Below are 12,394 nucleotides of genomic sequence, written 5' to 3'. Positions count from 1 at the left end.
TTTAAATAATAAAAAAATATTTTCTCACTTTCCAATAAAATATACCCATTTTTCCACTATTTATTTATTTTTTATTTTTTTACCCCAAAATTATTATTTTAATCTAAAAATACCCCCATTTCACCAAAAAAAAAAAACACACCCAAAATGTGTACTTTTTAAATTTTTAATTATGTACTTTTTTATTTTTTGGAATTTATAATAGTATTTTTGGTTTTATTAATGCATTTTGATATTTTGGAAATATTTTTAGTAATTGAAGTATTTAAATTGAATACTCCCTCCGTCTCTGAAAGTTTGTCTCATTTCTCCATTTCCGTCCATCCCACAAAATTTGTTCAATTTCACTTTTTACCATTTTTGGTAGTGGACTTCATATTCCACTAACTCATTCCTACTCACATTTTATTGTAAAACTAATATATAAAAGTAGAACCCACATTCCACTAACTTTTTCAACTCACTTTTATTACATTTCTTAAAATTCGTGTTGGGTTAAAGTGGAAAAATATTTGGGGGACGGAGAAAGTAATAGAATAGTGAGACTCATGTATAGTATAAGAGCATGCCTTGCGGAAGAGCACGGATGCCAGTGTTGTGCTCTTGCGGAAGAGCAGAGAATTAAAAATGAATAAAAGTGGATCTGAGCCCACATTCGTGCTCTTGGAGAGATGCTCTAAGGGCATTCACAATAGTGGAGCATAAACCCGCCCTATAAATTTTATCCCATCCCATTTTCCTCCTACCACGTTAGCATTTTACAAATCTTCTAGCCCCAACATCTACAATACTTCTATAAATTCACCCTTCCGCCTATCACATTTTTCATGTCACCACTGCTTTGTGTTATCAAATAAAATAAAATAAAATACTAAGATAATATGAAAATCTTCATGATATTAAAATAACAAAAAAAAACGAGAAACAAAATTTTAAAAGTAAAAATAAGCTTCAAAGGTGACATGTCCAAATTTCTTCAATTATAATGCGCCGGAGGCAAGTATGGGCTTCTCCCTCACCGGTGGTAACAATTGCACTAAACTCATGAACAATAAATTCTAGTCAAATTAAGGATTGAATTTAGAGCCCATGAACAACATATTCTAGTCTTTCCTTTAATTTTAGTTGAATTAAAATTTTTAACAATTAAGTTCTGTAGAATATAATTTAATTTCATTAGAAACTATCCAACAATATTGTGTTACATAAGTCCATCCTGGCCAACCACAATACATTGAATTGCTACATAAAAATATATACCACATTAAAAATTGAAATAAATTAAAATTATAATTCCATTTTAAAGGATTGATTATACAAAATGACTAAACTTGCAAGTTCTTCACTATTCTAAAATGGTCACTATTCTAAGTTTCTAACCATGCAAAATCTTTCATGTTCTTCACTATTTTTAAAATGGCCAAAACTCCCAAGTTTTTCATTATTCTAAGTTTCTATCAATGAAAAATCTGTAGTATGAGCCGTATTTAAGTAAACGGTATTTTCTGTGCCTCTGCCTTTTTCCTTCGCTGGAATATGATAAAGCAATTCCTCCTCAATTCATTAAATCAGCTCCAAAAATGGCCTACAACATAAAAAAAATGGACAAACAACAAACGAATAAAAATCTACCATCAAATTCAGACAATGGAGTACAAGACGACGGTTGTTGAATCGTTAACAAGTCAAGCTTGGACGAATGAGAATAAAGGTCTGATTATCTGAAAGATTGTGCATTTTTCGTGGTAAATCGAAACCAACAAAATACTGTAACAACCTAACTAAAAGAGTGCATTGACATGTATAGTGACGCATAATGAATTTCAATTGAAAAACTATGACATTTCAAGTATACATACAGTATCTACCTGGAAGATGTGGTTAAATGCATAGTGCACCCATGTCTGGCGGCTCTCCATCAGAATGAACCGAATTTGGAAGGATCGTGCCACCTTTTCTACCTTGCTTTCTGTCCTTCCGGCTCTTCCCATAATCAACTGTTTGGTTACTGTTAACATAGCAATGTATAGAATCAAAAAAGTAATATATGGGTGGTCAGAGACTGAGTTGATTAGTATTTTAATTTTTACGTAAACATATGTTGCAGTGTCTGTATAAAGATAGTCTTTTCCCGTTGCAAAAGAATCTCAAGGTCAGACTTCAATATCATAATCGTTTAAGCCTATCATTTTGAATCTAATGCAGGAAACAAAGAGGAAACTGAGATTTATAACTAAATAAGTCGACAGATTTCAAAGTGCAAAACACAGTACTATGCAGTACAGAACTACAAAACAAGATCAACTATGCCTAGCTGCACTTCATAAAACAATAAGATGCTTTAGGAAGTGCCCGAGATCAAGGTATTGGATTCGAGTCTTTGTAACAAATCTGTTTATTTATCTATCTAAAAATGATGCTTTAGGAAAACTTGGCAAATGTGAGCATGCAAAATAATTTGGCCGACTTGGTGCTGTTTATTTAAGTACATATGCAATAGTTTCCGGCCTAACATGCTCTTCTATGGGGAATAGTACAAAATCTTCTAGTAACCTGCCAAGCTCTTGAAGAACTATCATTAAAGGAAATAGAATAGTATTCGAGGATAGTAGGATAAAAGATCAAATGGTTGAGATTTGAGAAAGATACATTAAGCATCCAACTGAGACCAAAGCAACCGTGAGGATCATGTTTTGATCCTGATAATTTGATTTGGCATCTTAGAGAAGAACCAGTTTTGATAATGAATAAGCATAATGCCTATTAGCCAGGTGGGAATAAGCATAATCAACTGCTAAGAATTATAAAAAGGTTTAGAAATCATACACTGGAAATCTAGCGGATGATCTCCCAGCAACTGTACTGCAGCAAGACTTGTACTTCTTTTTTGAGCCACATGGGCAAGCCTTGTTCCTCGGGATTTTCTGCAGTGATAACGAGATGCAAACTCACACAGAATAAACATAGAGGCTAAAAAGCACTTCTGAATTGGGCATCAGTGTCTTGCACATGATAAACCTTTTCATCAAGTTGTGGAACTTTTGTGTTATTTGTCTCTGCATCACTTCCAGATAATTCCAATTCGGTAGTTTTGCTTTGAACCAGTAGTGTATGCTGATCTTTGTTCTTTGCATGGTGTTCCTCTGGAAAATGATCATAAAAACATGAAGCAAGTAAATATGTGGTCAATAAATAGAATGATCATAAAAATTTAATGGAGAAGGGAATAGAGCATGCTACAGTACACGGAGAACTCCATAATGAACTACGGTGAGTAAAACTGATAAACGGAGATGGGAATAAATGAAAAGTCAATCCAAAATAGATTATTTCAAGTTCCGTTTCAATGATGATACCTTCATATTTGGAATGAGAAGGTTATTGGATAGAAGCATGTGGCGTATAACACATAGCTCAATCACATCTTACATAATCTAATTGCCAAAGATAGGGACAATAATTTCTTGCTAAAATAGCACTTGCCAAATATTTGATTTTTTTACAAATTCAGTTACAGTTAGTAATTAGTACTATTTCTAAAAAATAAAGCCTCAATTTCAAAAGACGAGCATAAATGTGCAAAGATACTTCATAAAGGATAACATATTCATGCAGCATAACACAACTTAGATAACAGATGCATAGGAATAATGAAGATTAAAACCAACCATTCCCATTAAAGGTTTCGATTAACGGAGAAGATTCAGCCTCAACAGCTATATGATCTGAAGATACTTCTCCAGACACAAGGACTTCTATCACGGCATCAACATCCCCACCCACTTGTTGTAGAGCCTAGATTGGAAATTAGAAACATAAAAAACAAAATTTACTAGAATAACTGATATCGGAGCATACTCCATATGAGGTAAATATATAACAAGCTCGTATCAAGGAGACAAAAAATTTCTGTAATATCTCAATTATCATACCAAAAAATTCCAAAAATAGTTTATGGTAACGCAATTTTCAGTACGGTAATGGTATCAATTTAACTATATTGCACATTTGCATTTACCTACACTGCAGTATAACGAAACATTAATATATACCGAAAATTACGGTGTATATAGTTATTTTCGGTATATACTAAATATGTGACATATACCGCATACACGGTATATACCGAACAACTATATATAGCAAAAAAATATATACTACCTCCATCCTTTAAACTTTTTAATAAACATTTTTTCCTCATATGAGGTGGTGCCTATTTCACTAACAATACTTCAATCACTTTTTCTTTCTATTTGTGTCTTACTTAGACGTGGCCCGTGCCAATTCAAAAGTTTCGAGTTTTGAAAGGAGGAAATTGTAGTTTTACATATTTTAAGAGTATATTTCTAAAATCTAAATATTATTATAAAAATTTAAACCCTAATCATATTCTCTACATTTTGAACTACTGCCTCACGACCCTCACACACTGACTACACTCCCACAAATTAAAGATTCGAAATTTCACGAGGCTCCCACTGACATAGCCCCACTACGAGGTCCCACTTCACGGCTTCATCATGTGTTAAAATAGTATTTTTATAACAGTATTTGCATAGTATTTTTTGGTATAACGGTATTTTCAATAGTATTTTCAGTACAATGGTATTTTCGGTATAACAGTATTTTAGCATGCCGTACTGAAATCCGGCATGCCACAAAAGTCCACTATACCGTAAAACTACGCTATACCAAATTTCAGTAATACATGCAGAAAAAGCAGTACGGTAACGGTATTGAAATTGGTCAAACTGAAAATTCAGTATACCAACCTTTTGGTACAGTAGACAGTATGACAGATTTAGTACAGTATATATATACCATGCACCATGGAGGAGGGAAAGGGCATGTTCAAACATAATAACCTGTTCAACTTTTATAATATCTTCACATCCACTTCCGGCCTTCACCATTTTGATAGAGTCTTCACATAAAGCATTCCTTCGACATTCCTCCCTGGACTTCCTGGAAGCTGCCTTTGGCTGATTGGATTTTGCTGAAAGATCAGCATCACCCTTTTGACATAGACAGAAGTTATCAGATTCGAGCTAAAAAAGATATACTCCCTCCGTCCACGAAAGATAATCTCATTTTTCCATTTTAGAGTGTCCACAAAAAATAGTTTCATACAAATAAATGTAATATGTGCAGAGATTTAAAATTCCTTCAGAGGGTACAAATAAATGAAACCAATGAGAGAAAACCTTTATAACAATCGGCCTAGCTGGTCCAGAGCATGTGTCTTCCTTTGAGCGGACACTATTATAATGTTCTCCGTCATGGTAAGACCTGCAAGTGTGAGCAAACTCAGAGATGGAAAATTTACTTGAAAGAGATCGCTTGGAAGGTCTTTCTGGAGTAGGAGATGTATAATAAAAACTACAATGGAGAATATTGGTTCATAAATAATGATATACCAGGAGTTGGGAGAGTTGGGAAATGCTACTAATAATACTATAGGTGCTAAGTTAGGAAACATAGTCTAAATAACTAGGCACGGTCCTGTATTCCATATATCACAACACCTTAATATCAAGCACGAGTTAAAGTCATTATTCAAGCATCAATAGAACGTTTCCAATCATTGGGACTAGCCGATTTATTTAGCTATTGGGTGAAAAGATACATGGAGCTGCTTTAGTAGGAAAGTACAAGCTAGTAGGGTATACTAGCTAACACAGGAATATCTGCAACTTCTTAAATAGGAGAAAAGATACCTCCATTAAAAAACATTGTAGATAATTTATTTATTATTAAAGGAAGAAATATTTTCCAAGATATCTCATCATCTCACTTTGTGAGCTAAGGGTAGTAAAAAGATGAAACTTAGGTAAAAACGATATAAACTTTATGAAGCAAAAGCAGGATTATATGCAGGGTGCATGTAGTCTGTCCAGTGAAACATTTTAAACAGGAAAATGAATTTGTAACCTAAAGCTCAGCCACAGTCCACCACATACACCCAAACCACATTTTAATGGGCTTTTTTCTCAAATTAGACAACTATAGGAAAAAAAGTTGTGTTTGGGAGACTTTTTTTTAACTTTCGAGTATGGGTAAGATGCATTTCAATTTCGCATCTCTAAAGTTGAGAGATGCTTTTCAATTTCATGTCTCTACTAAAGACGCACAAAGACGTGTCACTTAAAAACTATATAGTTGGAAGCCAGCAGAATCAAGTTCATGTAGACTGTGTTGGCTTGAGTCGTGATCTCCTTTATAGCAACTTTCAAGTTATTTTTTCAATGGACTTCAAAAGTAAATAACACAACAGACATGGTAAATGGGAATCGAAATCGAACCAGTTCAAGGCAAGATCTTAAGTCCGCCCATTAAACCAATTGAGCAATCCAACTTTTTAGAATTTAAGTGATGTACTGATGTGTCTTCATTGGAGACGTGAAACTGAAAACCGTCACACATCTGGAGACGCGAAACGCAAACGCTTCTTTCCCATTTTGGGAACTTTAAAAATCTACAAATATGGGATCTATTTTGAGCATGCTCCTGTTTTAAGAAATTTACCATTCTAATGACTTCACAACAATCCATCAGTGAAGCAGCAGCGCAGATGAAGGGAGATGTGAATCATTAGCAGGCAAGATTTTCTAGAATTCATTTCCATCGTTTTCTTATTATATATACTTATATTTGAATTGAAGGGCGGGTCTACCGATTGTCCATGGAGACCTACATTATATTCTAGTGCCTATTGATAACTATTTACTTCATAGGTTAGAATAATAGGGTTCACTGTAAATATTTATAGGAGTTATGAACAGCATTACTGCTGGGAAGACTTGGGCTGAAATTTTCCAATTCTTTTTCAGCAATCCATTGCAATTTTTAGAGTAAGGAACGTCACTAATGCTGGCAGCGGTGGTCGAAGCCAGAGTCCATTGTTTGTTCGTCTCGGAGTCATTGTTTTAGGTCCTTTTTCAGCACCCTATCTCTATTTTACTCTAATGATCTAATCTTTCATTCAAATACCTCGACTTCGCCTTGATTTTACGTTTCTTTCTTTTATATCAACCTTTACCGATTCCTAATACAGATCCTAAAATTCACACCAGATAACTGATCAATTAAATAAGTATCATACTGTGACATCATGCGCTATTTTCCAATTAACGGATATAAGTAAACCTTACGCTTCATTAATTCTCCAATTAAAGAAGACTGGGAGGTGGTCAGATGTCGGGAAGTCTTCACTATAAAAACAAAGGGAAGCTTTTGGACTAACAATTATCTCAGTATGGAGTAAGCTATTTTTTTATAACGAAACAAACTCAACATGGAGCATTTGTTTTCTTTCTTTCAAACACTTCCCTAAAATTCAACATTTCAGTCCAATTATGAAGCACGATTACACTATGCCATTAAATGTTGTCCCGACTACGTGAACCAAGAACCTGAGAGAAGTTGTCCGTTCATGCCATGTAGATTAGGATCTTACTTTCCCATTTTCCAAAAACCTAATGTGTTTTCAAGAAGGTAATGTGGTAAGAGCATATTGAGTTATGGCAGGACCGAATGATTCAAATACTTAAACTTGGAATTTTTTTTTATAGCATTTCGAAAATTAGAGGCCCAATTTGGATATACTTGTCAAAACCAATACAATATCTGTACATTTACATGCATTTCGGTAAAAACTTTAAGCAGTATCAAGATTTAATAAGATTATGCAATCAATATGCTTTCTTACCACATTTGACATTACCATCTTGAAAACGCTTTAATTTTTCTGAAAATGTGAAAGTTATCATACTCAAGATATGGATAATAAACAGTACTTACAGATGAATCATCAGAGCTTCATGTTTGCCAAAATTCTGTATGTACCACCGCGGAGACATATTCTGTTCGAATAAATTTATAATAAAACTAATTAATCCACAAAATCTAACATAATGTTCCATAAAACTGTGCACATAAGGCACTCATGCTGCTGATAAGTAACAAAATCTTGAAACATGGAAACATAACATACTCTGTGAATGCATATGTTACTGTGAGTAACAAGAGAAGCTGCTTGCAGCTCCATGTGCCCCGCCCAAGTACCATCCTCTCCCATGGATTGGCAGTAGTTGTCAAATGGAACCTCATCTTCCACAAATGGCTCAAACATTTCGCAGTTTTCCTATTAGATGCAACTCATCAATCAGCAATATGGCAAGTAGTTGTTACCAATTCTGCAAATAGTTGTTACCACCATATTGATCTCACTAAGATACTAAAGGAAGCCTAAACCCTAAACCCTAACCAAACACATTCTCAAACAATTCCACAACGAAAAGAAACCCGAAGCACCACCACGTATCACAAACTCAATATAATTAGATGACAACAAACATCCCTATCATCTCAGCAAACAAAAATCATCATCACTATTGTAACAAATGCATAAGCTGCTACTGATCACAAGCCCTATGCAATTAACCTAGTCTGAAACAGCAAAAATTAACTCAATTTCTGATAAATCCACCTTGATAAATCCCACCACCATGCCACGATACTTCTGATGCCGATCTTCATCACCTTCCAATTGATCAGCTAATGCCCTGCACCGAAAACACAATTAACCCGATCATATTCATCACTTGGAAAACACACACACGCATCGTGATCCAAATTGAACGCACCTGAAAAAGCAATTACCATCTGCAGTCACTTGAATTATCTTCAAACCTAAAGCATCAAGCTGGTCTCGCAATTCAGAGACATCGTTTTGCTTCACTCCTCGCTTTTTGCTCTGTTTCACAACTCAAAACAAATATCAAAACCCCAAGACTTGGAAAATTAGCAAAAAGGCAGCTGCTGATTAATTACGTGGGTCTGTTTAGCTGGTTTTCTGGGTTTGGGCTTTTGATGCTTTGCTTTAGCCATATATTTCGCCTTCTCTACCCAAAAAAGATGGCTTTGTGACACACAATTTTCAAATTAAGGGTCGGAATTTTCGAATTCAGATTTTGATTTTAGGGCTATCTCATTATTTGCTGGAGTACATAAAGTGCAAGTTTACATTACTCATTTACACATGACATGTAACTGTACATTTTAAATGTAAACAAGTTCATTATTCATTTTAGTGGTTATTGCTGCTGCTGCAATTAGGCATGCACAAGGGTCACGAACCGCCGGTTCCGGTTCATGAACCGGCGGTTCAAGGTTCAGGAAATGCTTGAACCTGAACCAGCCCGCCTAGCTCCCGGCGGTTCCGGTTCAGGTTTAAAAAACCGGCGGTTTACGCGGCGGTTCAAAACCACCGGTTTTCGGCTTGAACCGCCGGTTCCGGGCCGGTTCGACGGTTCGTCGACCTTTTTTTTTTTTGGCATTTTTCAACTATTCAATTTATAATCAAATTACATTACACTTTCAAAGTTGTTTATGTATGAAATGTGAGTAAATAAAATTGAAAAAAATACGACTAAAGTTGCAATTTTATTGAAATTGCATGTTTACAAGTTACAACAATTACAAATCGAAAATATATGTCGGTCTTGAAGTCTTAAACAAAATTTAAATACAAATGAGACTACTAGTCAACAACTAATTACAAATGACAAGAACGACGTTGAAGTTCTTAAACGTATAAGTGTATTATATATATACTCTTAACTGGCAAAGAAGATCTTTCTACATAACTAAATTAAGGACACCTTAAGCAATTCAACTTTAAATGTTGAGTTTCGTCTTACAATCAACAATTATAGTAGAATTGTCAAAAGTTTCCCTCATTTAGCCGTATAGAGAAATATACTTCATCGACTAGAGTATATACAAATACAATTATGTAATTGTATTTGCATATTTTTAAAGTAGGAATTAATGGAAAAAAAGAAATAAAAGAAAAAGGACTTGAGCTCAACTTAAATTTAAGTTTGCATTAAGGAATCAAAGTCCACGTAGTTCAAAGTCCGGCGTAGTTCTCTTACCTTACTTACCTATTTGGCTTGGCCGGCGGCGGTTGACGGTTGGCCTAAGCTTCATCCCCGGTGAATTCATCTTGTGATCCCTCTTGACGATCATCCCAATCATTTTCTTATTCTCGGACGTCAGCTTTGGCCCAATCATCAAGTAACATCACGGCTTCCATATTTTTCGTCGAGAGCTTACTTCTTGATTCATCCAACACGCGCGAGCCAACACTAAAAGCGGACTCGACGGCTACGGTGGAAGCCGGAACAGAAAAAATCTCCTTGGCCATTGAAGCAAGGATGAGAAAATCTTTCTCGTGGGTTCCCCACCAATCGAGGACGTCGATTTGGGAGGGAGGAGTAGGACCTTCATCACCAAAGGAAAAGAGTGAATCAAAATATAAATCTAATTCACTGACCATACCTGAGGACCTTCCGCCGGTGTTGTAGTTGTATAGGTCGGCTAGTTGGGATTGCGCGTCGGGGTCATCATAATCGGCTTGAAATGCAAAGCCATAGTTATGCTGTGGAGGAGGGGGTCTTCTGACTTGGTGAGTGGTGTTATACTTGGTTTCATATTCGGTATAGAGAGAGCGCAAGTTAAACTCGAGGTTTTGTTGCACAACTGACCGGTCCGGGAGGTTTAATTGAAAGGTTTCTGAGAGGTTGACTCCAAATTCGTCACTGGTATCAGATTGGATTGCTTGAAGGGGACCAAGATCAATTGAACTCAAATTGTTATAATAAAAATCTAAAATTCTAGAGGTACCTGCTAATTTCCATTTTGGATCCAATACCTTTGCAATCAAAAACACGTTAGGAATCTCACTGAAATACTTGAGCCATTTTTCAATCATATAATACAAAACGCACATTAACTCGGGAGAAGAGGAAGCATTTTTCATTGCAGTTTTAAAACCAAGGGATATGTACATGCAATGCTCCAAAACACGAACAGCAGTGCAATAATAAACACCCGACAATTCAACAGTAGTATTTTTAAAATATTTGAACAATTTAAATAAGCCAAACTGGTATCCCAACAACTATGCGAAATATATAAATCACGGTAGGGATTAGTTCTATAAAAATCACATAAAGCATCTTTATGTGTCAAAGTAGAATTCAGACAATCATATGTCGAATTCTATCTATGAGACACATCCATAGTAAAATTCGTGTACCTGACATTCTTTTGATGGCAATATTTCTTCCATGCTTTGCCAATAGGTGGCTTTTGATGGATTAATCTAACTGCATTTCTAATAGTAGAAACATGCTTTTGCCATAATTCAAGCGCATCCTGTACACATAAATTTAAAATATGACAAATGCATCTTTGATGAAAATACTTACCTCCAATTACCGGTGTACAAGCTGCAATCAAATCGGCGATACTTGCGGTGTTGGCAGTTGCATTATCAAAACTAATAGAAAATATCTTGTTGCATAACTGAAACTCATTCAACACTTGTATAATCAAAGAAGCAATTTCGGGTGCAGTGTGTGGAGTTTCAAATTCTCTAAAACCAATTAAACGCTTGTTCAAAGTCCAACTATTGTCCACAAAGTGAACCGTAATACCCATGTATGAATGACGGTTAAAACAATCCGTCCAGACATCTGAGCAAATGTTCACCCTGTGGCCCAAGTTAACTAAATAACGTGATAATTCTACCTTTTTCTCCAAGCATTGCCGAACGGTAGATCGTTGCACGGTCATTCTACCTATTCTTTTGATTGCTACATTCAAACCACTTTGCATAGTAACCTCAGAACTTTTGTCATCAAAAATATTAAAGGGCAAATGCTTCATAGCCGCCCATCTAGTCATTGTATCGTCAAAATTCTTTTTCTCATATTTAAATAGAGGCGTACCTGACGAACCCGAGCCGGCGGGTTGGAAGTTTAGTTGGCTTTGGGTAGAGGTAGTGCCGCATTCTACCAGATGCTTTGTAGCCAAATGACGATGGAGGGTGCCATATCCACCACCGGCGGACCATTTGTACACTTTATCGCAATAGTTGCAGTAAACATGAAACTCCGAAGTCTCTTCTTGAGAGTTCGGATCGTGAGGACTTGGAATCACCACTGGGACCTTCTTGTAGTGTTTGACAAAAATGTCCGATTTCAAAGCTTTTGCCGGGTTAGCGGGTGGAGGGGGAGGCATCTCCTCATTTCCGCCGGTGCTAGAAGGAATATGAGAATGCGATCTATCCTCGTTGTTGTCCGAGTCCGATGATATAGTAACGTCAAACTCCTCATCTTGTTGGGAACGACCTCCCCTACCCCCACCTTGTTGCATTTCAGCAAGTAGCATGGCGGTCCTATGATCTTCTTCCATCTACAAATATTATGTACGTAGAAGTTAAAAGTATGAACGCAAAAAAAAAGTTAATGAAATTTTGAAATATGAATTGGAAAACAAATTTTTCATTACTTACTTGCATGCGTTCGGCTGCCACTCGGGAAAC

General features: G+C 35.9%; 1 protein-coding gene across 1 annotated transcript; it reads right to left on the bottom strand.

The window, feature by feature from the left end:
- Window positions 1-1,255: 1,255 nt before the first annotated feature.
- On the bottom strand, window positions 1,256-9,017 carry LOC121808454 (OVARIAN TUMOR DOMAIN-containing deubiquitinating enzyme 7-like). The gene is made up of 12 exons (XM_042208961.1): window positions 8,833-9,017; window positions 8,646-8,755; window positions 8,489-8,564; window positions 7,994-8,143; window positions 7,801-7,862; window positions 5,205-5,289; window positions 4,866-5,015; window positions 3,669-3,795; window positions 3,019-3,143; window positions 2,827-2,924; window positions 1,869-2,008; window positions 1,256-1,585 (listed from the first exon to the last, which is right to left on the bottom strand). Exons 1-11 carry the CDS (start codon window positions 8,887-8,889, stop codon window positions 1,882-1,884), a joined length of 1,167 nt encoding a protein of 388 aa, XP_042064895.1. The 5' UTR covers window positions 8,890-9,017; the 3' UTR covers window positions 1,256-1,585; window positions 1,869-1,881.
- Between the last annotated feature and the right edge of the window lie 3,377 nt (window positions 9,018-12,394).

The sequence above is a fragment of the Salvia splendens genome, chromosome 6, assembly GCF_004379255.2.
Source record: "Salvia splendens isolate huo1 chromosome 6, SspV2, whole genome shotgun sequence".
Classification (NCBI taxonomy): domain Eukaryota; kingdom Viridiplantae; phylum Streptophyta; class Magnoliopsida; order Lamiales; family Lamiaceae; genus Salvia; species Salvia splendens.
Note: the sequence above shows the minus strand (reverse complement) of the source record. Positions and strands in the feature narration are given on the sequence as shown.